The sequence below is a fragment of the Castor canadensis genome, chromosome X, assembly GCF_047511655.1.
Source record: "Castor canadensis chromosome X, mCasCan1.hap1v2, whole genome shotgun sequence".
Classification (NCBI taxonomy): domain Eukaryota; kingdom Metazoa; phylum Chordata; class Mammalia; order Rodentia; family Castoridae; genus Castor; species Castor canadensis.
Window position 1 is genome coordinate 100,255,935 of NC_133405.1, and position 27,865 is coordinate 100,283,799.

Consider the following 27,865-nt stretch of genomic DNA (forward strand, 5'->3'; position numbering starts at 1 on the left):
AACCAAGAACCACTAAGAGAGGAAGACTCCGATTTCATCCTGACTGAGGGTGACCTGACCTTGACCTATGGAGATAGCGCAGTGACTGCGAATGGCTCCTCAGGCTCCCACACAGCCTCCATGAGTCTTGAGGGCAGTCGAAGAACAAAGAGCAGCTCTGAGGAAGTACTGGAGCGAGACCTAGGAACAGGAGACCAGAAGGTTTCAAGCCGGGGCACCCCCCTTGTGTTTCCTCTGCAAGAAAATGCATGATTTTTTCCCCAAACTCCAAAGCAAAGAGTAGACCCCAGGTGAGGATGTCTGTGCCCCAGTGTGTTTGAGGTGGGGCCTTGGGTGAATTGAACTAACACTTCTATTTTATTGGGGTCTGAAGCTATCTTTAACACTCAGAACTTAACCCAAGATGCAGATGGTGAAGCTAAAGTGTCTCTAAATTAAGACAAATGCAGACCTATTCCCACTTTTTCACATAGTAGTGCACTGTTTCAGAGTTAAGCAAACAAAACAATAGCATGCTTTAATGGTCTCTTAATTCATCCTCCTGCAGTATCTGAACAAGGTGGGTTGGGTATGAGGCTTCTGCCCGTGAGAAGGTTCATTATATACAGCCTGTCTAGCTGGCTGGAGGAATGTCAATCACGGGTGGGGTGGGGTGGAGACAGGCTAGAAGAAAGGCTATGAAGGAAAGCAATTGAAATCAAATCTCAAACTATTTGAGTGGAGACTCTGGCTGTGAAGTCTGTGGGAGTGCCTCCTCCTAGCAGGAATCCTGGCTTTACACCTACCTGTGTTTCTCCTGACTGAAGATTAGAAATTGTATCTGTGAGCATTTCAATATGGGGAAAAGAATATAGTTCGTGTCTGGAAATCTCCATAAATAAGTTACTGAAATGTTTAAAACCAAAGGCAAAAGTGTTGTACTGTTGATGTTGTTTTTTAAATTAATCTGAGGACAAGGAAGTATTTAGAAAGTCATAATTGTACCACTGCAGAAATCATTCAGCTTTTGAGGGCTACCTTGTAAACTGACTGCCTGGGAAATAACTAATAGGACTGAGGTATCTACGATGGGGTTAGAGAGAATGCCAACATTTGTAGGATGCTGGGGAAGAGAAAGCAGCAAGAAACTGAAGAGGCAATAGGCTAGTGTTTGGAAAAAAGAAATCTCAATGTGAAAACACAACCTACACAGAAAATACAAGCTAGAAGTCTCAAGACTGAATAGAATTGGAAATTTTGAGCTGATGCACACATGCAATTTCAGTGGCCACATGATAAGTCAGAGGCAAGGCAATGGACTGTGAAGCGTTATTCAAGCCAGTAGAAAGTTCTGTCTTCTAGAAGATACATTAGGAATCCAGGTGTTCTTGGCACTGAGTGCCATGCAGAGGGATCATTTTGTTGTTATCTGGGAAGGCTGTTGTACCAACTTAATGTGGTTGTGGCTTAAAGTTTAAGTTTTTAGTTTTTAGTTCTTTCTAGGTTATCTATTCTACCTACCCACACTTACACTGAGGGAAATCTTGGGAAAAGTTCCAATTTCTCCCCGTCTCTATGCTTCATTGCTAGCATTTTTGGCAACCCAATTTCTCTAAAAAAATACTATCATAACATGTGAGCATCTTTCTTCTTATTGCAGACAAAATAGTGTCCAAGTCTAGTACATACATACTGAAATCAGCCACTTAACCTTCTTAACTCACATTTTTCCCCTCTTAGTAGACTTGGTCTTGCTATGTTTCCCAGGCTGGCCTTTGAACTCCTAGGCTCAAGCAATCCTCCTGCCTCAGCCTCCCAAGTAGCTGGGACTGCAAGCACTGCCACTGTTCCCTGCTAATGATTATTTTCAAATAGTATATAGCTTCACAGCTTTCTGTGTTTTAATTGGTAATTTGTGTAATTAAAGAAACATTTATTTATAAATGAGATTGAGCCATATGAATATCCACATATTCATATACATGAATATATGTGAACAGAAATAGGTTGGTTCACTCTTTGGTTGAGTCTTTTTGCTTACCTCTATGCTGCTTGCTTAATTTTGGAGGGAAAAAGCTAACAGAAAAGCCTTGCTGATGGTTCTGGAAAAAAAAAGTCAGCCAGGTAGCATACACCTTGTCTTCATTCCCTTTATGGCTTTTTGGTCGTTTTGGGTTTCTAGGAAGCTTCCAGCAGATTATAAGAAATGGTCCTCGTAGAGAAGAAAAATAACCACTCTGCTTCCCAGCCTAGTCTTAGGTCAGGGCATAGATAGTTGTGTTTTCCAAAGGACCTTGCAGTCTTCATTGCAAATCTTTTATTCAGACTTACTTAAATATAACTAAATAGAAACTTGCCAAGACCAAAACTAGGGTTTTAATTATTTGATTGAGTCTTTTATTCAGTGAATCAAAACAAGTCACTTTGACCTATGGTCCTAATTTTTGTTTCTAATATGTGGGGAATAACCCTGACCGTACCAGGGTTTTAAGGAGGTGAATCCATCCGTTTAAATGGTTTCATATCTAGATGCATTGTGCCTACGCTAGGTAGAGAAAAGTAGGGTACCACAAAGCTTAGAAACCATCCAGTTCAAGACCAACTCTCTGCTATCGGTCTGGCATAAAAACCAAACCGAAATTGCTGTGTAGTGGTGTGTCCAACTCAACCAAGTTCTTCTGAGAAAGTAATCCCAAATCATTCTTCCAACTTGTTTGTTCTGAGTTGAGTCTGGCAGAGTTAAGGTGTTCTAGAGCAGAGGTCTGAACTCTGGCTGCGTGATTAGAATCATTTGGCCAGTTTTTAAACAAGTCAAAGCTGAGATATAGCTCAGTGGAAGAGTGCTTGCTTAGCATCTGTGAAGCCCGGGGTTCCATACTCGGCACAACACATACACGCGTGTGCGCACACACACACACACACACACACACAGACAGACAGACAGAGGCAAGGGCATTGACTCTGAGATTTAGATTCAGTATCTTTGGGATGGGGCTTGGCATTTTGTTTTGGGACTTCAAGAGTTCCTTATGTGTAGCCAGGGTTGAGAGCCTTTCAGCTAGAGCTTACAGTGGCCCCTCTTTGTAACCTTAGTTAAAAGAATGGCCTGGCAAGTTAAGGGTTTGTTTATTTTGTAATTCTTAGTCACAGGGAACAAACAAAAAGGATCCATCATACAGACTAGGCAGCTGTAAGAGTTTTGCGCTAATCTCAGCAGAACTCAAGAACATGCTCCACAAAGTATAGCTACAAAGATCACATTTGGAAACCTTAGAGCCTTCAAGGAGAGAGAAGGGTGACCCGGGCATAGGGATGGGGAGAATTTTAAACTTGTTATCTGCCTTCCCATTTGTGTGGGGGAATGAGGGGACTTTGGTATTAAATGAGTTGTTTCCTTACTAGTCAAATATGAAGATTTCTCAGAAGCTTTTAAATTTAACATGGAATTAAGTTAATACTCCCTTTTGTGGTCAAACTTTGTCTTTCATTTGTCCCCGTACTGGAATTTGTGTTGGATTCCTCAAAATGAGGGTAGGCCCATTTACTGCCAGAGTACGGGGGAAGGTTGTGCTCACATTGCTGTTCCATGGTGGCAATGGTATAGCTATGACAGAGAGAAGATAAACATCCCTGTCATTCCTTTTTAATGATACTCTTTGTGAAAACTACTAGAGAAGGAATTCTAGAATTTAAATAAGGCTGCATTTCTTCCTAGGAAACAAGCACAGGAAGGTCATCTGGACTCTGACCAACCAGGGTACTCCCTGGGGTGACCAGACAAATAAGTGTTGATGCCTTGAAGCCAAAAATCACACTGTGACATCAAATATCTCATCAAGCAAACAACAAGGAGGCTCTAGGCTGTGTTCTCTAAACCCAAAAATGTCCTGTAGTTTGGTTGACAAATGAAATATCTCTAGAAAAAATACAAAATGTCATCTCAACTACTCACGAACATTTCAATCCAGGACAAAGAATTAATAGTTCCTTCCAAAACAGAGGTCTGTTTCACATTGCCTCCAATCTTTGTCATCAGTGGAAGATAATGTAATAGTGTCTGATATTTACTGTGAAACAGTGACTTCCAAGTGCAGAAACACCATCAAGGCATATAGGGAAAGTAGGAGACAGGGCAACTAAGCAACTCACCAGAGGTGCAAATCATCACTCACAGTGGGTACACTGTGAGTTCGAAGAGGTGTATCAGAGAGCAGACTGCACTAGCCATTGTGATGTGTAACCTGCAGTGGAGGGCAGCTTGCTGGCCTGATAAGCATAGGACTTCCTATCCCACAGCAGAAGAGGCATTTGACAAATTTTACACCTGCCTTTTGATGTAATTCCATATATGAATTAATGTAGGAATGAAGCTGTCAGATACACTAGACTTGTATCATCCAGTCCTGATCTCTTCTGTTGTTTTTGAAGTGAGAATCTGGTTTGCCAGTATCTACTGCTGCATTTTGATATAGTCAGTTGAAGAAATCTTAGAAACAACCCATGTGAATGCTTTCACTGCCTTGATACCTGAAAAGACCTCCCCCCACATCCTTTTAAGACCTATTAGAACAACATGTAGAGAAATATTATAGAAGCCAATGCTAGTGTCTAACCAGGAAAAGCAAGTAGACTCTTTGACAGTCCTTTCAAAATAGGACCTAAAAACAAACCATTTTATTCCAGTTCCAATCTTCATACTTAAAAAAAAATTAGGAAACACATCCTCCCTGTAAAGAGCAAAACCAAAGTTTTCAATGTTAGTTTTATTTTCCTAAGCGGGGTATACTATAACCACGGCCCAGGTGGAACACATGGGCAGCCAGTTTTTGATCACTCAAGCTTTGGAGAACATGAGAAGGAGGTCTGTCTGCTAGGCTGCTTTTTGAAATGATTTGGACATAAGAGCATGAGGCCCAGGCTGCCTTCTCATTTTGACAGCCATCTTCTAAAAAGATGTCACAGAATTTCCAAATATCATCATCAGCTCTCAACTCGTGGCCAGTGGAAGTTTGTCTGGGCTTACATATGTTTTAGGAACTCAGCTAGAAAAGAACTTACAAATAACATGAAACCTTCAACATTTGATGTCTCAAAACACTTTTGAAAAGTTACCATCCAGGTGTTACTGGGTAACTAGCTGCATGGGCATATAGGGGCTGACTTTTGTGATTATTCTAACTGTGGGCTTTGAAGAAACAGGAATGATTTTCAGTTTTGTAGGTGGTAATCCAATGGATTTGTAATTTACCATTGAAATTGCCCATTTTGTGTGACTTCACAGTAGGGTCACCTCCTAGGTTGTCTATTTTTTACATAAAGTACACCTAATACTTCTTAGTTGGGATGTCTTACTATATCCATTAAAATGATTAAATGGGAAGCCACTAAGATTCATTTAATAAGCGAAAAGCATTTTTTTAAGTAGACTAGGATGAATTTAACTTGGAATGATGGGACCTGGGGAACTTTTTATAGAGAGATTATGTAAATTTTGTCTTCTACTTTCATGCAACAGTGGCAAACTGGTGGTTTTATAAGATTAACATTGTAGTATGTTATATAAATAAACATGTCATATAAAATGACATCAAAGTATGTTATAACTGTGAAAAGTTAAAGACTTTGGAGCTATCCCTAACCTTTATGTGCAATAAAGCAAGCTGCAGCAGGCCCCCAAGTTTTATCTAAGCCTTTTACGTAATGTTTGCCTTTGTGTAGATGTTTAGATTGCTGTTGTAAAGCTAGCCACGTGTTTTCCTGTCCTTTATTGATATTTAACACATTTTTTCTCAAAGCTTTTTTTTAATATAAAACTCAAAATAAAAAGATGAACTGGCTGAACTAGTCTGGCTTTGTATTTTAGTGTTGTCTCTTAGTAGAAGAGTATTATAGTATGATCCTGCTCCTAGTCTGTTTCTTTCCCTCGCCAAGAAGTTACTTCTTTTATGGGTGGAAGCTATTTCTTTCCAGGGAAATTCATTAAGACCCATAGTTGGCAAACTAGTTGGCTCCTGAACCAAATCTGGCCCACTATCTGTTTTTACAAATAAAGTTTTATTGGAATTCGCTATACTCATTCATTAGCATACTGACTGGTTGCTTTATGCTGTACTGGCAGAGCTGAGGAGTTGTGACAAGAGATTGTATGGCCCATAAAACCTAAGCTATTTACTATCTGGCCCTTCATCAAGAACATTCTTGCCAACTTGATTGAGATAGTTGAGGTGGTGGTACAGGATGTAATCCCAGTATTCGGGAGGCTGAGGCAGGAAGATCTCGGGTTTGATGTTAGCCTGGGCTAGATAGTGAGAACACTGTCTCAAAAGGTGGAGGGGAGATGTAAGAATCATGGCAACAGATTTTTGAGATTTTTTAAAAATGTGCCTTAGGGTTAAGAGCAATGCTTTATTTAAACCTGGACTCTGCCTGAGACTCCTTCTGGTCTGAAAAAGTATCACAGGCTTTGAATGTAGAATCCTGAAGAAGACATCACTGGGTGTCAGTAATAGAAAATTGTAAGTTGGAGGCAAGTAAACTTGATATTACAACTTAATGCTTAAGTTCTAACTGGATAATTACTGAAATTCCTGAACCCAATATACAATTTCCTTCATAGTCTTCATAGTCCTTTTATGTAGACTAGCTTTTACTTGAACAGGGAATTGAACCACATTTTAAAATCTGCTTCCTAGCAAAACAAAATAAATCCTGTCATTAGCATGACTCTGGAGTCATCTAATTGCATAAGTACATAAATTTTCAAAGCAAAAAATTCTTTCAGTTCATATGATTTTCCTGCCCCAGGGAGAAAAATTGCTTTTTAAAAATTGGCTCTGTGTAAGAGGGGCTGCTGTTTGAAGGAGAGCTGCCATGAGTCAAGTTTAAAATAATACTGCCCAGACCTTTTGTTTACTGTGAAGTAATTTAATCAAGATAGGACTGTAGTTGGAGCTTATTCACATTGATGCTTTTGTCCAGACATCTGCTGATGTGAAATGGAACCAAATCACATCTCTCCTTTGTTGTGAGGATGCCTTGTTGAAATGACTCCAGCAGAGGCAGGTTCACCCTGGGAACTAAGCTCTTCCTTTGTTATGACCATAAATATCCACATTGCACTGTCATTTCCTGTCTGGAAACTTCATCTCAACCAATGTATCCGTCATTCTTTAACAGCTTATGTTTCTGCCCAACAGAAATGCACACAGTTGGTACCAAGTCAGTGCCAGTCTTTGACAGTGTGATAGATTGCCTCCACTATGCTGCTCCTCCAGGGCATAGCATGCTGAGAGCCCCAGTTCATGGTGACTGACCTGGAAGGGAAAGAACAAAGGCACATTTGACTTTGAGACCACAGAAATGCACAGACAGAAAGTCTGTTGAACCCTGATGATGTAAACTATAATATTCCTTATCCAAGCTATATTATCTAGTGCTAGAAACCCATACTGAGTCAGTACCTGTCATTTCTGGTTTGTGAAGACAGGTCAGGAGAGTGTGTGACCCAAGAGGTATTCAGTGAGGTTGAAGACAGGAACACTAGGAAGATCCCTTTGTCAGTGTGGTTGTGCTTTATGCAGCTGCTTTTGTGGGGTGCCTGTTGAGAATAGAGCTTTCTGGGGCCTTCTGGGTAGAAGAGGGGTTGGAGCTAGGATTGAATCTATACATTTTAGGTACCAACCATACAGCCATCCATTCTTCACACCTGTATGTTTATGTTATTGTGTGCAAAGTAAGCCGTGCCAACAGTCAGCTCTTCTGCAAACTGAGGCTGGGTATATAGGCAGTGTGTCCAGCTTTCTGCATATGGCACCTCAACTTTTTTCTTCTTTCTTTTAAGCACATTGCTTGTGTCACTATGTGAACACTGGAGGGTGGGCCAACTCTAGGTATGTTTGTGATAGTTTTGCCACCAGCTTCTTAATTTGGGGATCTTTCCTTTGATCCTGGATGTGTACCAAATTTTACATTTTCTTATGTGGTGAAATTTGCATAGTTTAATAAAACTACTGATGCATGGTTTGGGAAAGAAACCCTTTTGAGATTATTAAAAATGTGGAATGAAAACTCATCCAAAGGGCTGGATGCAGTAACTCATGCCTGTAATCCCAGCCACTTGGGAGGCAGGAGATTTCAGTTCAAGGTCAGCCTAGGCAAAAAGTTACTGAGACCCCCATCTCAAAAACCAGCCAGGCATGGTGATGCACGCCTGTCATCCCAGCTACATAGGAGGCATAGGTAGGAGGATTGAAAACCTCCTACCTATAAGCAGGGAAATAAGCATGAGAGCATATCTGAAAAATAATCTAAAGCAAAAAAGGACTGGAGGTGTGGTTCAAGTGGTAGAGCACTTGCCTAGCAAGCACAAGGCCCTAAGTCCAAAACCCAGCACCACCCCTAAAAAAAAACTAAGTATTAAGGAACAACTAATTCCATAAATGCTATGAAGCCTATCTAGTGATAGGCTTCTACTCATATTTAGTATTTAGTATACTAATAGCATACTATTTAGTATTCTACTGGTACAAGTTATTTACATAAAGAGCCACCATGCCAAATTTCAGTAGAAATCAGTTTAATGAAAACCACTATCCAGGTAGGCTGACTTCTGATTCCAGATAAGATGGAACAGATTTCACTTCTTATTCCTTCCACGGAGTACAATTAAAAATTGCATACATGATCTAGAAAACAAGGAAGACTCTCAAAGGTGGAGAAAGATGGCACAGTGATCAGGGACGTTGGCAATTGAGCAACACCCTGGCCATGAGTTCCCTCGATTTTTCTATGCCAACTTGGAATGGGTCCTGAAGTGGTAACAGACAAAAAAAAGAAGTCCCCCAAAGTGTCTTTTATTTCTAGTCAAAAGATAGGAAAAGCGTTAGTCTGGAAAGACAGAAACTAAGCACCATGGAAAAATACCCTCTGCATCTGTTAACAGAGATCTGATGGGAGTCTGGGACTTTTAGTCTTCCACACCAACCTGGCAGTAACCAGTGTGCTGTCAGTGGAGGCTTGTTAAAATAGAAGATTTAAATAAGATTCAGATATTCCTAACATAATACCCCAAATGCCCAGGGTAAAGTGAGAAGAGCACTTGTCAGCTAGGTGGTGGTTCAAGTCCATAGTCCTAGCTACTCTGGAGGCAGGGATTGAGAAGATGGTGGTTCAAGGCCAGCACTGGCAGAGTTAGTAAGACCTATCTCAACCAATGGCTGTGCATAGTGGCTCACACATGTCATCCCAGCTACATGGGGAGCACAAATAGGATTGCAGTCCAGGCCAGCCTGGGCATAAAGTGAGACCCAATCTCAAAAATAACCAATGCAAAAGTGGGCTGGCAGACTGGCTCACATGGTAGAGCACCTGCCTAGCAAGTGTGAAGTGCCGAGTTTAACAAAGGAGAAGGAGAAGGAGGAAGAAGAAAAGAACAGTTATCAAACCAAGAACCAAAAATTTCAACTTGAATGAGAAAAGACAACTGACTTACACCAACATGGAAATGACACTGATACTGAAATGATCCAAAACAGGTGTTAAGTAGCTATCTTAATATGTTTCAATTAACAATTACAAATACACTTGTAACAAATGAAAAAAGAAAAAATTTCACCAAAGAAACATGTTTTTAAAAGAACCAAATGGAAAAGAACTGAATATCATCAACCAAAAGGATTGCAGTAACATTTATTTATGGAGCACTTCATAACAGTAGAATACACACTTTTAAATTATACATGGAACATTCACAACATAGACCATATCCTGGCTCACAAAACAAATATGAACAAATTTGAAAGAACTAAAATAATAGAGTGCGTTCTCGAACCGTAATAGTGAAACTACAAATCAGTCATAGAAAGATAGTGAGAAATTCTCCAGACAATTGGAAATTAAGGAAAACACTTATAAATAATCCATGGGAAATTAAAATAATATATAGAATGAAAATGAAAGTGCAGAACTGCCAGTGCCTAGCATGCTTGAGGCTCTGGGTTCCATCCCCATCACCACACACACACAAAAAAGGGGAGGAGGAGAAGGAGATTAAACAGTATATCAAAATTTATGAGACTGAGAGTGAAATTTGCAGCACTAGATGCTTACGTTAGAAAAAAAGGGAGTCACGAGTCTGCAATCTAAGCACCTATATCAAGAAACTAGACACTTTAAAAAAGGAAGCAGAAGGAAATAAAAGCAGACATCAGTAAAATTAAAAACAGAAAATACAATGAAACAAAAATGTGCTTGAAAAGATTTTAAAAATTGATAAATATCAAGACTGACAATAAAAAAAGAAAAGACATTGTAAATATCAGCTATGAAAGGGAAATCTCACTAGACTTCACAGACATTAAAAGGATTTTGAAAACAACTTAAGAACAACCCTATACCCATAAATCTGGCAACTTAGATGAAATGCACTAATTCCTCAGAAACACAAACTATCATAATTCACCCAATATGAAACTCGGAATTTGAAAAAAAACTCATTAACTATTAAAAAAATGGAACCAACAGTTAAAAGACTACTGAAAGGGAAAATCTCTAGGCCCAGATAGTTTCAATGGAGAATTCTACCAAATGTTTAAAGTAGAATTAATATTAACTCTACACAATCTCTTTCAGAAATTTATTAAGCCAGTATTATACTGATACAAAACCAGACAAAGAACAAAAAAAGAAACTGCTGGTAAGTACCTCTCAGGAACTTAGATGTAAAAAACTTTAACAAAATATAAGCAAATCAAATTCAACAACACATGAAAAGATTTATACATCATGACCAAATAGGGTTTATTCCAGGAAGCAAGGCTGGTTCAGTATTCAATAATCAGTCCATGTAATCCACCATATTAGCAGGCTAAAGAAGAAAAAAATACATGATTATATCAGTTGATACAGAAAAGTCATTTGACAGCATTTAACACACATTAAAGATGATAATTCTCAGCAAACTAGAAGAATAAAGGGAACTTCCTCAAGTTGATAAAGGGCACTTACATAAACCTACATCTAGCCTCATTCTTTATGCTGAAAAACTGAATGCTTTCCCCATAAGATCAGGAACAAGGCAAAGATGTTTATACTCTCTACTCTTATTCAACACAGTACTGGAAGTCCTAGGCAATGAAATAAGTAAGGCAAGAAAAGAAAAACTGTACTGATTTTGAAGAAAAAAATAAAACTGTTCCTATTTGCAGATGATTATGTGGATAGAAATCCAAGGAATGTATTTAAAAAATCTAATAAGTTTTCAGCATATAAGATCAATATTTTAAAAAACAGTTTTATTTTTTAAAATACACTACTAGAAATGAACACATTAAAACCAAATTTTAAAACTCATACTACTTACAGTAATTCAAAGTAACTGAAAACAAGACAGGTAAAACTTCATGCTAAAAACTATAAAATACCAATGAAGGAAGTCAAACATCTGAACAACCAGAAAGACATACTGTGCTCATGGATTTGAAGACTCATCATAATAAAGAGGTCAGTTTCCCCCAAACTGATCTATAGGTGTAACAAATTTACTGTCAGTTTTTATTGATGAGTTTTGTAGCTATAGACAAGCTTATTCAAAAACTTACGTGGAAGGGGAAAAAAACTGGGATGGCTAACCTTTTATGGAAAAGAATAAAATAGGAAGAGTCATTCTACCAGAAGTAAAGATACTATATGGATACATTAATCAAAAGAATGTGGTATTGGTGGAGGGACAGGTTCCTAGACAGTGAAGCAGAAAGAGAACACGGGGCTAGGCCTCATGTGTATAGCTAATTTTTGACAAAGGTGCAAAAGCAATTCACTGAAGGAAGGAGAGTCTTTTCAACAAATGATGCTGGAGCAGTTAGACATCCACAGTCAAAAAAAAAAATCTTTGACCTAAACTTCAATTTTAAAAAAATCAGCTCTGCTAAGAGTTCTTAGGCAAGGCATCAAATGCACCATCCACAAAAGGAAAAAATGATAAATCAGACTTTAGCAAATAATAATTTTTGGAAATTAAATAACTTTTGGAAGATGAATATTTGAGATGGACAGATCTCCATTTTCCCCAGAGTTGGCTTGAATAAACCTGTTTCCTTCCACCAACTTCTGTCTTCTAGGTTTTTGGTACTGTGGACCTTGAATTCCAGTAGTAATACAACTGGCCTTTCTGAAAATGTTCCAGCCACACCAGTCTTTCTCAGGTTCTTGAACACTAAGTTGTCAAGCTCTTTGTTGCCTCAGGAGAATTTCAAACAAAAAAACATTAGCAGAGACCCCCATCTCAACAAATAAGTTGGGCATGATAGTTCACTACTGGCATCCCAGCTATGCAAGAGGCATAGGTAGGAAGATTAAGGTCTGAGGCTGGCCCCAGACAAAATGCAAGACCCTATGTGAAAAATAACTAAAGCAAAAAAGGGTTGGGAGTTTGGTAGCGTGCCTGCATATCAAGCACAAGGCCCTGAGTTCAAACCCCAGTACCGCAAAATACTAATAATTAAAAAGTAAAAAACAATCCAATTAAAAATTGGGCAAAACATTAGCACCAACATTTCACCAAAAAGGAGATACAGGTAGCAAATGAGCACAGGAAGACGTGCTCCGCATCACTAGCCGTTAGGAAAATGCAAATTCAATCTGTAATGAGACATCCCTACATATTCTCTAAAACAGCTTAAATACCAAATGCTGGTGATGATGCACAGAAATTGGATCCCTTGCATACTTCTGGTGGGAATGTAAAAGGATGAAGCCACTCTAGAAAATATTTGGTAGTTTCTTACGAAGTAAATATGCACTTACACATGATCCAGGCATTCACCGCAGAGAATTAAAATGTAGGTCTACAAAAACCTGTACATGAAGTCACAACCCCCTTACTTGTTAGGCAGGTTGCGCTACCTCTTGAGCCACGCCTCCAGCCAGCAGCTTTATTTGCAACCAAGCTGAAATGATCCAAATGTCCTTCAATGGGTGAAGAGTTCGACTGTCACATTGATGCTATGGGATGCTACTCAGGAAGGAAAAGGAATAAACTCTCGCAAAAGAAAACCCTGGATACATCTGCAGCGAGTTACACTGACTGAAAAAAGCCAGTCTCAAAAGGTTGCACATTATGTGATTCCATTTATATAATATTCTTGAAATAACACAAGTGTCAGAGATGGAGAACAAAATGGGGTATGCGACTATAGCAAGGTAGCACCAGTTTCGTTGTGCTGATGGAATGGTTCTGGGTCTTGACTGTCTACACAAATCTATGTGATAAAATTACACAGATCTCTGCACATGCATACACAAAATGGGTGCACGTAAAAACTTGAAAATGGAAGAACGCCTTTCGGTTGCACTAATATCAATTTCCTGGTGCTGATATTATCCTATACATAAGATGTCCCTTTGAGGGAATCTGCCTGTGCTGTTTTTGCAACTTCCTGTGACACTAGAATTATTTCAAAGTGAAAAGAAGAAAATTTTCCCTCTGTCACTTTCTTTCTATGATGTGTTCAGCTCTTCACTTAGGTTGCTCTAAAGATCCAGAAATGAGCTTAGCATAACTCAGGGTGGTTCTGTCAGTGATTAACCAAGTGCTAAGTGTTGTCAGGTCAGATCCCATTTCCTGACAGACATTAACAGGAGGCACTACCTGCCCAACCTCTGGGCCATATATACTCTTTGCATGTTTTTATTAAACATCATCTTTAACATTTTTTAAATCTACCTGAGAAACTGATTTTCATTCAAGTTCAAAAAAATTTTTGGAGCTGCGTGCCAGTTCCTCACGCCTGTAATACCAGCTACTTGGGAGACTGAGATCAGGAGGATCCCGGTTTGATGTCAGCCTGGGCAAATAATTCATGAGACCCCCATCTCCAAAATAACCAGAGCAAAACGGACTGGAGGTGTGGCTCAAATGGTGGAGCACCTGTTTTGCAAGCATGAAGCCCTGAGTTCAAACCCCAATCTCACCAAAAAAAAATGGCAGTGCTGGGGATAAAACCCAGGGCCTTGTGCATGCCAAACACACACACTGCCACTAAGCATCACCCTGCCCAGCCCCTCAAATTCAAATTTTTGATCAAATAACTGGCAGTAAAAGGTGGGAGGACAGGCAGGACAAGAACGCTGGTAGAATGGTTACCTCTGGTGTATTTTACAGGTGGCTGTATCCCACAGGCTCTTCCTGTAGACTAGGAATGAGTTTCCATCCTCCTGTGTTGAATATCAGTGAACCAGGTCAAGGATGTTTAGCTAGTTGCCACTTCTAACTTATACCTGCGTGGGGTCCATAGCCAAGTAGACCCCAAAGTCAACTGTCAGCTAGGTGCCTACTAGTTCTCAGTATTTCTGACTGTTTCATACACATGTCCAGAATTCTTAGTGTGATAGTCCCCCAAACTCGTACTCCCTCAGTCTTTTAGATACAGGATTAACAAAGGACTGATAACCAGAATATACAGGGAACTTAAGAAACTAAACTCTTCCAAAATCAATGAACCAATTAAGAAATGGGCAACTGAACTAAATAGAACTTTCTCAAAAGAAGAAATTCAAATGGCCAAAAAACACATGAAAAAATGCTCACCATCTCTAGCCATAAAGGAAATGCAAATCAAAACCACACTAAGATTCCACCTCACCCCTGTTAGAATAGCCATTATCAAAAACACCACCACCAACAGTTGTTGGTGAAGATGTGGGAAAAAAGGAATCCTCATACACTGCTGGTGGGAATGCAAGCTGGTGCAACCACTCTGGAAAAAAATTTGGAGACTTCTCAAAAATCTAAACATAGATCTGCCATATGATCCAGCAATCCCACTCTTGGGGATATACCCAAAAGAATGTGACTCAGGTTACTCCAGAGGCATCTGCACTCCCATGTTTATTGCAGCACTATTCACAATAGCCAAGTTATGGAAACAGCCAAGATGCCCCACTACTGATGAATGGATCAAGAAAATGTGGTATTTATATACAATGGAATTTTACTCAGCCATGAAGAAGAATGAAATGTTATCATTCACAAGTAAATGGATGGAACTGGAGAACATCATTCTGAGCGAGGTTAGCCAGGCTGAGAAGACCAAAAATCATATGTTCTCCCTCATATGTGGTCTTTAGATCAAGGGCAAATACAGCAATGTTGTAGGACTTGGGTACATGACAAGGGGAGAACACATATGGGAGGTATGGGGATAGGTAGAAAACCCAAAACATGAAAGCATTTGATGTCCCCACTCCAGAGGAATCAATACAGAACCCTTAACGCGACAGAGGTCAACACAAGAAGGGGATCAGGAACCAGTGTAAAGATCAGTTGGAGATGAATCAACCTGGGTTGTCACACATTTGTACATGAAAGCAATGTTAGGAATCTCTCTGTATAGCTAGCTAGCAAAAATGCTATGTCTTTCTTATTATTGCTTATTTCTACTCTCCAATGGAACTGGAGAAAAGCACAGAACAGGTTCTGCCTGGGAGGGGAGAGGAGGGGAGAGGGACGGGGCTGGGGGCAGGAGGGAGAAATGACCCAAGCAATGTATGCACATGTGAATAAATGAATAAAAAAATCTATACAGAAAAAAAAAGAATTTAATTTGTTCCAGACTCCAACTCTTTTTTTTTTTAATTTTTATTTTATTCATATGTGCATACAATGTTTGGGTCATTTCTCCCCCCTTCCCCCACCCTCGCCCTTACCCCCCCCCGCCCCCTCCCTCTCCCCCCCACCCCCTCACTACCCAGCAGAAACTATTTTGCCCTTATCTCTAATTTTGTTGAAGAGAGAGTATAAGCAATAATAGGAAGGAACAAGGGTTTTTGCTGGTTGAGATAAGGATAGCTATACAGGGAGTTGACTCACATTAATTTCCTGTGCGTGTGTGTTACCTTCTAGGTTAATTCTTTTTGATCTAATCTTTTCTCTAGTTCCTGGTCCCCTTCTCCTATTGGCCTCAGTTGCTTTTAAGGTATCTGCTTTAGTTTCTCTGCGTTAAGGGCAACAAATGCTAGCTAATTTTTTAGGTGTCTTACCTATCCTCCCTTGTATGCTCTCACTTTATCATGTGCTCAAAGTCCAATCCCCTTGTTGTGTTTGCCCTTGATCTAATGTCCACATATGAGGGAGAACATACGATTTTTGGTCTTTTGGGCCAGGCTAACCTCACTCAGAATGATGTTCTCCAATTCCATCCATTTACCAGCAAATGAAAACATTTCATTCTTCTTCATGGCTGCATAAAATTCCATTGTGTATAAATACCACATTTTCTTGATCCATTCATCAGTGCTGGGGCATCTTGGCTGTTTCCATAACTTGGCTATTGTGAATAGTGTTGCAATAAACATGGGTGTGCAGGTGACTTTGGAGTAACCTGTGTCACAGTCTTTTGGGTATATCCCCAAGAGTGGTATTTTTGGATCAAATGATAGATCAATGTTTCAATTTTTAAGTAGCCTCCAAATTTTTTTCCAGAGTGGTTGTACTAGTTTACATTCCCACCAGCAGTGTAAGAGGGTTCCTTTTTCCCCGCATCCTTGCCAACACCTGTTGTTCGTGGTGTTGCTAATGATGGTTATTCTAACAGGGGTGAGGTGGAATCTTAGTGTGGTTTTAATTTGCATTTCCTTTATTGCTAGAGATGGTGAGCATTTTTTCATGTGTTTTTTGGCCATTTGAATTTCTTCTTTTGAGAAAGTTCTGTTTAGTCCAACTCTTCCTAATATGATGGGGTCCTGTTCATATGGATCAATGAAATACTCAACTTTGGGTGTATTATTTAAAACCCAAACATTCAGCTTATCAGCCAGTGTAGTGACCAAGCAGCTAGCATAGTCCTTTTTCCCAGATGCCAGACGTTTGACGAGGAAGAATTAATGTTAAGCTGCTAGATTGCTTAGTTAAAACTATTTGTCCTTACCCAGCATCTGGGGAGAATGAAAACATTTGTTTATTGCCTCTAGTGCCTGAAATAAGCATGGACCCTTCCATTTATTCATAGGATGGAACTACTGAAAGACCTGTTCTGGCCTGACACGATAGCTCATGCCTGCAACCCAAGCTACTCAGGAGATGGAGATCCAAAGGATGGCTGTTTCAGGCCAGCCCCAGGAAAAAGTTAGTGAGACCCCATCAGAAAAATAACTAAAAGCAAAAAGGGCTGGAGCATGACTCAAGTGGTAGAGCCCCCTGCCTAGTTTAAACTCTGAGTTTGAGTACAGCCAAAACCAAGAAAGATGTATACTGTATGAAAACAGAAAAGTAATTTTAAAACATTGATTTAGTGCAATTCATGTCAAGAATCATAGAGGTTTCTGCATGTCGTTGGTTTGAGAAGCACATCCAAAAATGTTTTTAAAAATATGTGTGAAGTCATTTCTTAAAACTGAAATCAGAAATTGGCTTTCACTTTTAAAATAAAGATTGTTTATTTAAAGATTCAAAGTCATGTTGCAATGAGTTGGTTGTACTTTATCCCTTTTCTAAGGTTCCCCTGAGCGTTTAAATTACCAGCCAGGCCCTAAATCAGCTGGTTGACCCACTAATAGCCTCCCTGCTGTCAAAGGGAAACTTCCCCTGGATCACTGGGGTCCCTGTAGCCTGGATTGCTGGCATTTGGCCGGTGGGGCGCCCCTGGCTCCAGCACTAAGTCAGGAAGACACAGGCTGACCATCACACCTTTTTCAACTTTTAAAGACAGCATGGGGGAGGGGAAAGAACAACTTCCTGCTGGCTTTCAAGTTGGAGAACAGAGGGTTCAACCAAAGAGCTTGCTGCTCTGCCCCTCTCAGCGGACTTCCTGTCTTGTTTCAGTTCAGGAACCCCAAGTCCCTTAACTGATCTGGGAACTTGCACTGTCAGGTCACCTTGCTTCTACTCCTGGAAATACACTTGTAACTTGTAATGCACCTTTCTTCCCTGCAAGGTTTTCAGGTTTTGCCTCCAGGAGGTACCTGCCTGGGACTGGACTCTGCTACATCCTGTCCCTAACCACCTACTCCTGACAGGTGAGTAGCCCTGGCTTGACCACCAATGCTAAAACATGGTGCTGGCCTTTTGGAGTAGCCCACAGTCATCTGGGCTCCTCACCTTATGTTAACAGCCATTCTCTGGGGCCACCTCCAGAACAAATAGCCTGACAGGCACCATGTGTCCATGTGGGGCCTTCTCCCAGCACCCTCAACTGGAACCACACTGTGGATGATGTTAACATCCAAGCTTATCTGTCAACCTTCCTGTTTGTGCTTCAAGTCAGTGAACTACAGTGCCAAGGAAAACGGAAATGACCAGCTGCCTTAATGACAATAGAGCCATTAGGTTGTTTTGTTGCAAGGGGGCTGCTTAGGGACAAAGGTAAAAGAATCCTTGAAATACCCACACGAGCTAGTGTTCCCTCCCGGAGCCTCTAAAACAAAATGTCATCGGAAACAGTTTGGTGATAGAACCGCACCCCGAAAGAGCCCGGAAATGTACTTTAAGAAGCATAAATGTCATAAATAATTTCCAGACTTTCAATCTGAAAAATTAAGTGCCAGTGGCAGGGGAAGCGGGTTAGACTTACACTAGTCGATAACAGTTTCAGTCTTACTGAATTTGAAACAACTTTCAGGTGAAAACCAAACCAAAACTAATGAACAGAAAATTCTTACCTGGGGGAGTCAGGGGAGAAATGAGCAGAGAAGTCACTTGCTGGGACCCAGGCAGTCCCAGAGGATGGCTGAGCAGACCCACTCTCTGGCCATCCACCCACCCTGGGAGGAGTTCAGAGTAAAACCTCCATCCCTGTGAGTCATTGAAGCCCCAAGGTCAGCCAGCGCCAAAATTAAATAGCCATTGTATTTCTCAAATAAAGTGAAATAAAATAAAAACATGTCTCCAATTTTATGATCCCCCCAAATAAAAATGCCCCCAATTTTTGAGGTCACTTGAGAACAAGCCACACCAAATCAGGATTAGTAAAACTGAACACTGCTATGTACATTTTTGTGCTTTCATATACTAGCTGAAAAATAGAATAAAACTGGGAAACAGCTGAGTTTGCCTAGTTCACTTTTGTTTTTTCCTTTCATTGAGCTGTTCCAACATCGTTTCAGTTGGCATGCATGATTGCTTTTGTGAGTAAAGTTGCTCCCCTGCAATAAAGGAACTGAGTCACTAGTTTATAATATATATTCAGACGGGCCACCGCAGGTGTTTGACACCCACCAAGTGGGGGTGGGAAGGTTTGAGAGGTCATGGGGCTGCAAGGTAACCACAACTTAGACCTGCAATTCAGACAGCCATTTGGTCCCCACGGGGGCTGTCAGTCAGAGTGCCTAAGGATCAGGAGGACTGGGGCTGCCCATGAGGACTTGTCCTCTTTGCCTTCCACCAGCTTTCAGATTCCCAGGTTAGCATTGCTAGTCCGTGTAGACAATCTGTGGTTCAAAGTGTAGCCTGTCACTTAGGGTATCTCTCGATGCAGAGAGGCAATGTGCTTCTTCAACTCTTTCCCAGCCTTTTCTCCTCACAGGCCAGTGGGACTAAAAATGGTCCATGGCCAAAAGCATGTAAGTACAGGGCTCTGGAATGGTCAAGTAAACCATTCCTCCCCCAGGCTTGTATTTCTACTGCATGGAGATTGCCACACCTAATATCAAGATACAGAGTTTTCCTGAGCTCTGAACAATTTTCTGTACCTTTGATTGTTGAGAAATGAAAATAGGATCTATTCAGAAAGCATTCAAAGTCAGGCATAGTGGTCTACACCTATAATCCCAGCTACTCTGGAGGCTACTCTAGAGGCGGAAGCAGGAAGAGTAAGAGTGTGTTCAAGGCCAGTCTGCCTATCCTGGCAAAAGAAAAATCAAAACAAAAGGGCTCGGGGTGCGGCTCAAGTGGTAGAGCCAAGCTGGAGACCCTGGGTTCAATCCCCAGCACCACACACACACACAAAAAGCATTGACTGTTGCTAGGATTTTGTTGATCTTAGCCAACCATCTCCTTGTTGTAAAACCATCTTTATTACTATTATTTTAATTATACATGCTTGTGGATTATGGTGTGATTATTCAATGTGCCTGTATAGCATATGATGATCAAGTCAAGGGTGTTAACATTGCCATCGCCCTAAATGTTTTTCTTACAATTCTTGCTTAATGAGTAATACTTTTACATATCTGAGGGGTTCAGTTCAATGTTTCAAAACCTGTATGGAATGTATACTGATCAAATAAATTTGGGGTAGTTACAAGTTTCCGTCTTCTTGCAATTCCTAGCAGCGGTGATGGGGAAGAGTACAAAAAGACAACAAAGTGTAACTTTTGTTATTTGCAGAACCTGAAAAATACAGTTTTCCCTTAGTGCATCCATGTTGGTGATATTCTTCATTACAGCAAAAGGCAGTATCTACTTTATTGCTTCCAAAATTCGTTTATTGAACATACACCAGCTCTTGGCTGTTCACAAGGAAGTTCTATTTTTAAAAATGTTGACTGTAGTATTTTTGGCTTCCTGGTTCTGTAATCTCTCCGAGACAATAAAGAGCCCGTTTTGATAAAGTCTGGTCTTAGTCATGGGAAAAGTGACCTCAGAGCTCCGGAACACTCTTTCCTGATGTCCACCTTATCTGTCTGTGTGGAATGAGTTCTTCCATTGCCTCTTGATTCCACCCTGGGGAATGCTTGGAACTTTCCTCACTTCAGCATCTTTACTAAAGAACTGAGAGCCCGCACTGCGGGTGCACTGCCTGGACTTTGCAAAGGTCCCTTTGCTGCTCTGTGTCAGGGCAGAAGCACGTGCTGCAGAACTTTGGTTTGGCTGCTTTCTGTGTTTCCAGCTTTCCTGATGCCATGACCCAGGGATATTAATTAAACAACAGTACTCTCTGGAAGCGTTCTCTTCAGGCATTTGGATTTCAGGCCAGACTTGGGGTTTCTTTTTTCTTTTCTTTCTTTCTTTATTATTATTATTGTTGTTGTTGTTGTTATTTGTGTGCTGGAATTGGAACCCAGGGCCTGGTGCATGCTAGGCAAGTGCTCTACCACTGAGCCCCAGCCCCAGACTTAAGGCTTCTTACTGGCCAGGCCCAAAGACTACCCCCGAAAGTTCCCAGTGCCTTTTAACACTCCTGCCTTAAGGTAATGTTTCCCAAAAAGGGCTTCCATTCCATAAGCAAAAATGTGTCTACTTCAGGGGCTGTTTTCAGAATGTGAACCCAAGGGGAGTCCTTGCTGCTCCTGTCCCTTTCCAGAGAGAGGGTCTGTTGGCTCTGAACAGTCAGCACTGAAATAAAATGCGGTGGTCCTCTTTCACAGCCTCTTAACCCTCCAAATTTAAAATTTTTCACCATCAGCTGACGCTCTAATTTATTCTCAGCCTCTAGCAGGATGGTCTTTAATATGAACAAGGTCAGCTGCAGAAAAATGTCAGCCCCAGCCACTGGCCTAATGCCAGGGGAGAGGGGGGCAGGGAGCAAAGCTGAAGGACTAATTCTCATGAAGACATCACAGATCTCTGCAAGTTTTCTCCAATTGAAATGGCTTCCTGTGCAGCTCCCAAATAGTTCTCTACTTTCCAGTGTTCTTGAACTTGGGCCAGGGTTCTTTCTTAGTGCCTGCTGTTCTTATTCTATACTGCACTTGAGCAGAAATGTTTCTTTCAGTAGAGCAAGTTCTTTCAGTTTCATCATAAAGCATGAGGATGGCAAGCCAGAGAGAGATTCCTTTATTAGTCACCTAGCTGGGCTGAAATTCCAGACACAAAAAGCCAAGGCCAGTTTAGCTTCATTAGTTTCATTATTGTCTGGGTGGCTCATGCTGACGGGATCGAGAAGAGGCATACTGAAGATTTTTAAACCAGTTGTTTGTAAATGCTTTTAAAATCTCTGCCCAACTTAAAAAAAAAAAACCTCTTTAGAAAACTCTCTGAATCCTGTCCCCAAACATGAAGGGGCTAGGGCGGTGGCTCAGTAGTAGAGTTCTTGGCCTAGCATGTACTAGGTCCTGGTTTCCATCCCCAATGGGGGAAATAAGAGCATTTCCAAGGCTTCTTGGGGCTAAGGGGAGGTGACATTTACTGAGGGTCTCTTTTGTACACTGTGTTACTTCGTGATACATATTGTCTCAATCCTCTTCTCAGCTCTAAAAGTTAGGTAGTGTCCCTATTTTTTTTTGAATGGAGACAGACTCATCAAACAAGCTCAAAGAGGTTAGGTAAATCGTCAAGAATAACACAGCCGGAGTATTAAAATCAGATGAACTTTGTCTTTAAAATTTGTAGAAATAACGTAAGCAGGTGGTGAAGAGTTCAAAGTGTAGAGGGGAATAACAGTTCCTAGAAACAAGCACTATATCGCTTGTGGTATGTGTCTAGAAATGTTTATGCAAATTCAAATAGAAATATATTGCCTTTTTATACATAAACTGGGATTGCTCTGCACTTTTTTCTCTTACTGCTTTGGAAATCTTCCCATGCCCACTTCTTTTAGTAGCTATATTGTATTTCCCTGGTTCCTACTGCCATATATACGGTGGGACATTTAGGTTTTTCAGATTCTTGCTCTATTTCATTGCACTATCACTGAGCCACCCCTCAGCCTTCATCTCTTCTCATAGTCAATCAAGTACTAACCAAGATAACCAGGCTCCGTTCAAATGTGAAAACTGACTTCATACAGATCATGGAACTGTTAGTTCTTTCTGGTTTGTATGACCAACCTTCCCTCCCCCACAACCTCAGCAGACTTGAGGAGTCTAGACTTTTCCTAAGCATCAAATCCAACATCAGCTGAGGGGTCCTGCAGGGAAGGCCCACCTAAGCAGGAGCTGGAAGCATGTCTGGATCGGAGATAGGCACTAGCCTCACAAGGGCAGGGATGTGTTTCAAAAAACTGTTCATGCCCTGCAGCAGCTCTGCCACTCAGATACCTACCTGTGCATGAGGTGTGCATGCATGCACACACACAGACACACACACACGCACACACACACACCACCACCACCAGCAGCATCCTAACTTCTAGCCCTGTGGCTCAAACGCAGTACCCAGCTTTATCTGCTACTGAGAGTCTGAACAAATTTTGTCGAAGAAGACATTCTAAATAGAAGCACTGTTTCAAAAAGCCTGTTCTTTAGCAGTGTGTGTTTAAGCACAGGTTATCTTTCCAGTGACAGTCATACATACACCTACATAGAACTCTGGGGCTCCGTCCCCTGATTAAAATGGAATGACTTTCAAAATGGGTTGTTAGGGCTTTGGTGGTGGCTTGTCTTTTTTTTTTCTGTTTAGGTGATTTCTTTAGAAAGAAACTTTCACTATTAAGGCTTAATTTACGAGACACCTGCCTCTTTTCCTAGTTTCTTTCAAAGGGTGCATGTATCTTGCTGGAGGAGTGGCTCAAGTGGTAGAGCACTTGCCTAGCAAGTGTGAGGCCCTGGGTTCAAACCCCTGTAGCACCATAAATTTTGCTGGGGGTGTGGCACAAGAGGTAGAGCTTGCCTAGCAAAGGATGCATTATGTCTTGTCAAGAACAAAAACCAAGGTGTCATAAATGCCTATAAGGGGCTGAGGTAGTATAGCTCAGTGGTAGAGCCCATGAGGCCCTGGATCCATCCCCAACACCAAAAAAAAAAAAAACAGCCTATAGGAGGTCAAAGGGAGGGTGCTGAAAGGGACAGAACACATCAGTCTGTTCAGAACAGGAGCATACAGCATACATACAATGGCAGAGTCTTAGATAAGACAGCCAACATTTGAAGGCATGTAGGAGGGTGTAAATTACCTTTCCATAACAATACCCTACATTTGCTTAGCACTTCACAACTTTAAGTTTTTTCCCCATAAATCACTGCGGCTGACAGTTCACTGCTCATCAATAGCCCTTGATTCCCCACTCTGATTTTGCTCCGGGGTTAGCGTTAGGCCGCCTGGCCAAGGGGATGAATCATTGACTGTTCCAAGACAGTGGTTTACAACCTTGGCTGCAAGGTAGAATCGCCTGGGAAGCTTTTACAGCTCCCAATGCTTGATTGTGGGAATGTCACCCTAGACCAATTAAATCCAAATCTCTGGACTGGGAGTGTAGATCAGTGATACAGCACCTGTCTGGCATGTGTGAAACCCTGTGTTTGATCTCCAACACCAAAATAAAATAAAATAAAAAATCTCCTGGGGTGGAGCTCAGTCATTGGCATACAAAAAACATACCCAACTCCTCAGCAAACCAGATGCAGTGGCTCACATCTATAATCCCAGCTACTCAGGAGGCAAATAGGAAGGATCGAAGTTCCAGGCCAGCCCAAGAAAAAGTTAAGGAGACTCCCATCTCAACCAATAAAGGCTGGGTGTGGTGGAGCTAACTGAGAAGCATAAATAGAAGGATCATGGGCCAGACGGGCCAGGGCATAAATCCAAGATTCTATTAAAAAAAATACCTAAAGCAAAAAGGGCTGGGGGGGCGGGGCATGGCTCTACAGCACCTGCCTGAGTTCAAAACCCAAGTACAGCCAAAAAAACCAAAAAATCTTCTCAGCTAGGTGCACAATAGTAGTTCCCCGTTATCCATGGTTTCCTTTCCTTTCTTCCTTACCTCACCCCAGCTAGCATTCCATAAGTGTTAGTAAAAATGGAGGGGGAATGTGAAAGGTTCTGGGAGATTGTCATGTCTTAAAACCATAAAATGCAGCAGCACTGGTGCAGGGGAGGAGTTCTCTGAGCCCAGTGAAGAAGGGTTAGGGACCATTATGTTCCATCCCTAAATACAGACTTAGAAGATGAAAGGATGTTTTTGTTAATGTGTGACAAGTCACCCTGTACCTTACCTTTTTTCACTCTGGAAACACACACTTCCTGGTAATTACAGAAACTGACTTGATTACCGGCAGAAAAGCTACTTAGCCAGCTTTCAAAATCACTCTGAAACCCTGGCTCTATTAACCCACAAAATCAGTCTTAAATCAGTCTTCATTAACATCTTTAACCTTTGTCCTTGGAGCCCATCCCAGGGGAGTGCTGAACTACACTACATAATAATGAATGGAAACTTCAGTCACTTCCGCCCACCCTGCAAAGCTTTTCCTCCTCCTCTGGTCAGCACAGTCCAGAAGGTTCGGCACCCTTCCAACTCACACAGTGTTTGGGGAAATGCATTCCCATGCTGCTAACTGGATTCCTAACGTCAGCATCATGTGGGACAATCCCATGCTACACGCGTCCGTTGACCCCGACACTGAACACATTTGGAATTCATTCAAGGCCCACTTTAGGTATGTACTTTAAAATTTTTAAAAAGGGGAGGTGACTCTTCATGAACTGCTACTGCGAATCTAAGGTCCCATCTGTGGAAGGGATGCGGTGGAGTGGGGGAAACCCAGCCCTGAGGTCTTATCGCACTAGAGGAAGCCGACCAGGCAGCTTTTGTGACCAGATGCAAAGGGTATATGGTCAAGTACCTTGCAAACACCAGCCACTGGGAGAGAGGGGAGGGGGAAAGGAAGGGAGGAAAAGGGAAAAAGCAAAGTCCATTATAACAGGGCCTGCGACACACAAATGTACAAAAACTGTTGCAAGAGCTGCCAGACTGTGCCTGGTACTTGGTACTCAGAAGGACACCCTGGAGCCTGAGCAGAAGGGAGACGGAGAAGAAATATGAAACAAAGATTAGAGAGAGGTGGCATTAAGGACACGTTTCCACCAAATCTTGCTTTTGACTTTCTCTATGCCAGCAGACACCAGGACACAAAGTTGCCCCACCGAACAAACTGGCATCAGTTAGTTTCACAACCATCAATCACAACGGGTTCCCTAAAACTTCTACTATTCATGTCAATTCCCAATGTCAAGTTCTATTATGACTGCTTCAGACTGACTCTGCTGTCCTCAAATCTCAACCTCAACTATACTTAAACGTTCTCTAGCCTCAGAGTAGTCCTCTGAAAAGGTAGATCGCTACGTTGGCAAAATCGATGAATCTCCTAAATTTTACTAGCAGGATTTCCCCACCCTCTTGGACCTGACCTGATAGCAGGGATTGGGGACAGCACCATCCCTGTTTTCCCTCCCCCCTCCCCCGTTACAGGCCATTTCAGGTTCACTGAAGACCCTTCCACATACCCTGCCCTGCCCAGGGTCACCTTACCCAGATGCGCCCCAGGGGCGGGAGTAAGGGGTTACATGGTGCCTTAGGCCTCCATCTCCAGTGTCGTCTCCTCTTCCCTGGGGGGCTCCGCGTCGCCCTCCTCTCCGCTGCGAGGGTAGGCCAGCAGACGCATGGCTGGCGCGCAGGCAGCTTCCACCTGGCGCACCTGCTCTTGGCTCAGGCGTTCGCGCCAGGCATGCACAGCCTCGCGGGCGTCGCGCGCCGACAGGTGGAAGGGCCGATCGGCGCTGTAGGCCGTGCCGCGCGTCATGTTGAGTGCGAAGTCATGGAGAGCGGCGTGGGAACGCAACCCGGAGAAGCTCAGCAGGCGGCGCAGCTGGGCGCGGGGCTGCTGCACCAGGTCCTCGTAACGCAGCCTCAGGTAGCGGCGCTGCAGCCAGGTGGGCGCGCCGCGCGCGAAAAGCAGGTCGCGCAGCCAGGCCTCGCAGATCACCTCAAGCGCGCCGGTCAAGAAGAAATCTGCACGCGCGGAGGGCAGCGCGCGGGACTGGGCCCCAGGGCGAGCACCCACGCCGTGCGCCAGCAGCGCGCGGTGGAAGCGGTCACCCCTCTGGCGGGTGCGCAGCACCTGGATGCTCTCCCGCAGCAGCCCCTGCTTAGACTTGAGGCGCGAGTTGTGCACGGCCCGCGGGTCGCGGAAAAGCTGCACCACCTTCAGATTGAGGCCGGGGTCACGCAGCAGGGGCACCAGCACACCCAAGTCTAGCAGGCGCACGTCCTTGATGACCACCACTGGGTACTTGCGGCACTCGTCCTCCAGAGCGCGTAGTGCCACGGGTGGGCAGCTGCGCTCACAGGCGACGTCCTCGATGAGGCCCACTTCGTCGCGGGCACGGGGCGCGCCGGGGCACAGCGGCGGTGAGCAGATGACCTTGTTGGTCCGCCAGCGGAAGAGGGCGGCCGTGGTGAGATTGGTTGGGTCCGTGAGACCCGCAGGGTTCCCCTGCAGCGCGTACAGCCGCAGCACCGAGAAGTCGCAGCGGAAGAGCGAGCGCAGCATGTCGCGCAGCGCGCCCTGCAGGCTCTCGGCATCGCCCGGATACAGCGCCTGCCACAGATGCCACATGGGCTCATACAAGTAGAAAACGTCCGGGTGCTGGTTAAAGAGCTCGCCCAGGAAGGACGAGCCGGTGCGCCAGGTGGCATGCACATAGATGTGTTGTTTCTCGTGAGCCACAGCCTCCCCGACGGAGTTAAAGTTGCCTGGGGCCTTAGAGGACTCGCCCGTGTCCCCAACGGCGGCGGGCCGCGCCTCCGCGCCCTGCTCGCGTTCTCCAGCCGCCGCCGCCTCCAGGCTCCACACTCCCAGGCTGTGGTGCAGGCCGGAGCAGTGTCCGACGCCCTTGTCCTGGTCGCGGCTGCCGTCCAGTACGGAGGAGACGAGTAGCAGCATCAGTGTGTACAGCACCAACAGCAGCGCAAACTTGCAGTACTCTCGGCGTCGCCGTCGCCGCCCCTTCATCTTTCACCGACCCCCCCCAGGACGGTCAGACGCCAGTCCTCTGCCCGTCCCCAGAAATCCAGCCCCGAATCCGCTCCTTCAGCCCCTGGGCCTCTCTGTGCCAGAAGGAGCGAAGCCGCCTAGGCTGTGCATCCACAAGAGGAAACTTGCCAGGCGGTGGGGCTCATGACTGCGCCCCTGTCCCCTTGGCTCAGCCTCTGGAGAGCCGCCTATTGGCTGACTTGGCAGCCGTCCGCCCCGCCTACAGCCCCGCAGCTTCTCCCCGCCTTTCGACCCACGGGTTCGC

General features: G+C 43.0%; 3 protein-coding genes across 5 annotated transcripts in view; 2 read left to right on the forward strand and 1 right to left on the reverse strand.

Annotated features, from left to right (window-relative positions):
* Positions 1 to 5,820, forward strand: part of Slc9a7 (solute carrier family 9 member A7) — a 136,293-nt gene extending 130,473 nt beyond the window's left edge. Inside the window, exon 17 of the mRNA XM_074062905.1 lies at positions 1 to 5,820. Within this exon, the coding sequence (XP_073919006.1) occupies positions 1 to 252 (252 nt within the window). The 3' untranslated portion in view covers positions 253 to 5,820.
* On the reverse strand, positions 269 to 27,842 carry Chst7 (carbohydrate sulfotransferase 7). 3 transcript variants are annotated; one of them, XR_012444274.1, is made up of 2 exons: positions 18,631 to 24,408; positions 269 to 7,292 (listed from the first exon to the last, which is right to left on the reverse strand). XR_012444274.1 is itself a non-coding variant. In XM_074062880.1 (2 exons), exon 1 carries the CDS (start codon positions 27,577 to 27,579, stop codon positions 26,140 to 26,142), a length of 1,440 nt encoding a protein of 479 aa, XP_073918981.1. In that variant the 5' UTR covers positions 27,580 to 27,838; the 3' UTR covers positions 269 to 7,292; positions 26,097 to 26,139. The 3 variants fall into 3 exon arrangements, 2 of the variants coding, with proteins under 2 accessions (XP_073918981.1, XP_073918982.1); XM_074062880.1 differs by lacking the exon at positions 18,631 to 24,408 and adding an exon at positions 26,097 to 27,838; XM_074062881.1 differs by lacking the exons at positions 269 to 7,292; positions 18,631 to 24,408 and adding exons at positions 9,651 to 10,843; positions 26,097 to 27,842.
* Krbox4 (KRAB box domain containing 4) overlaps positions 25,078 to 27,865 on the forward strand; it is a 73,227-nt gene continuing 70,439 nt past the window's right edge. Inside the window, exon 1 of the transcript XR_012444281.1 lies at positions 25,078 to 25,224. The gene's annotated coding sequence lies outside the window, so the exon portion shown is untranslated. The remainder of the gene's footprint in view (positions 25,225 to 27,865) is intronic.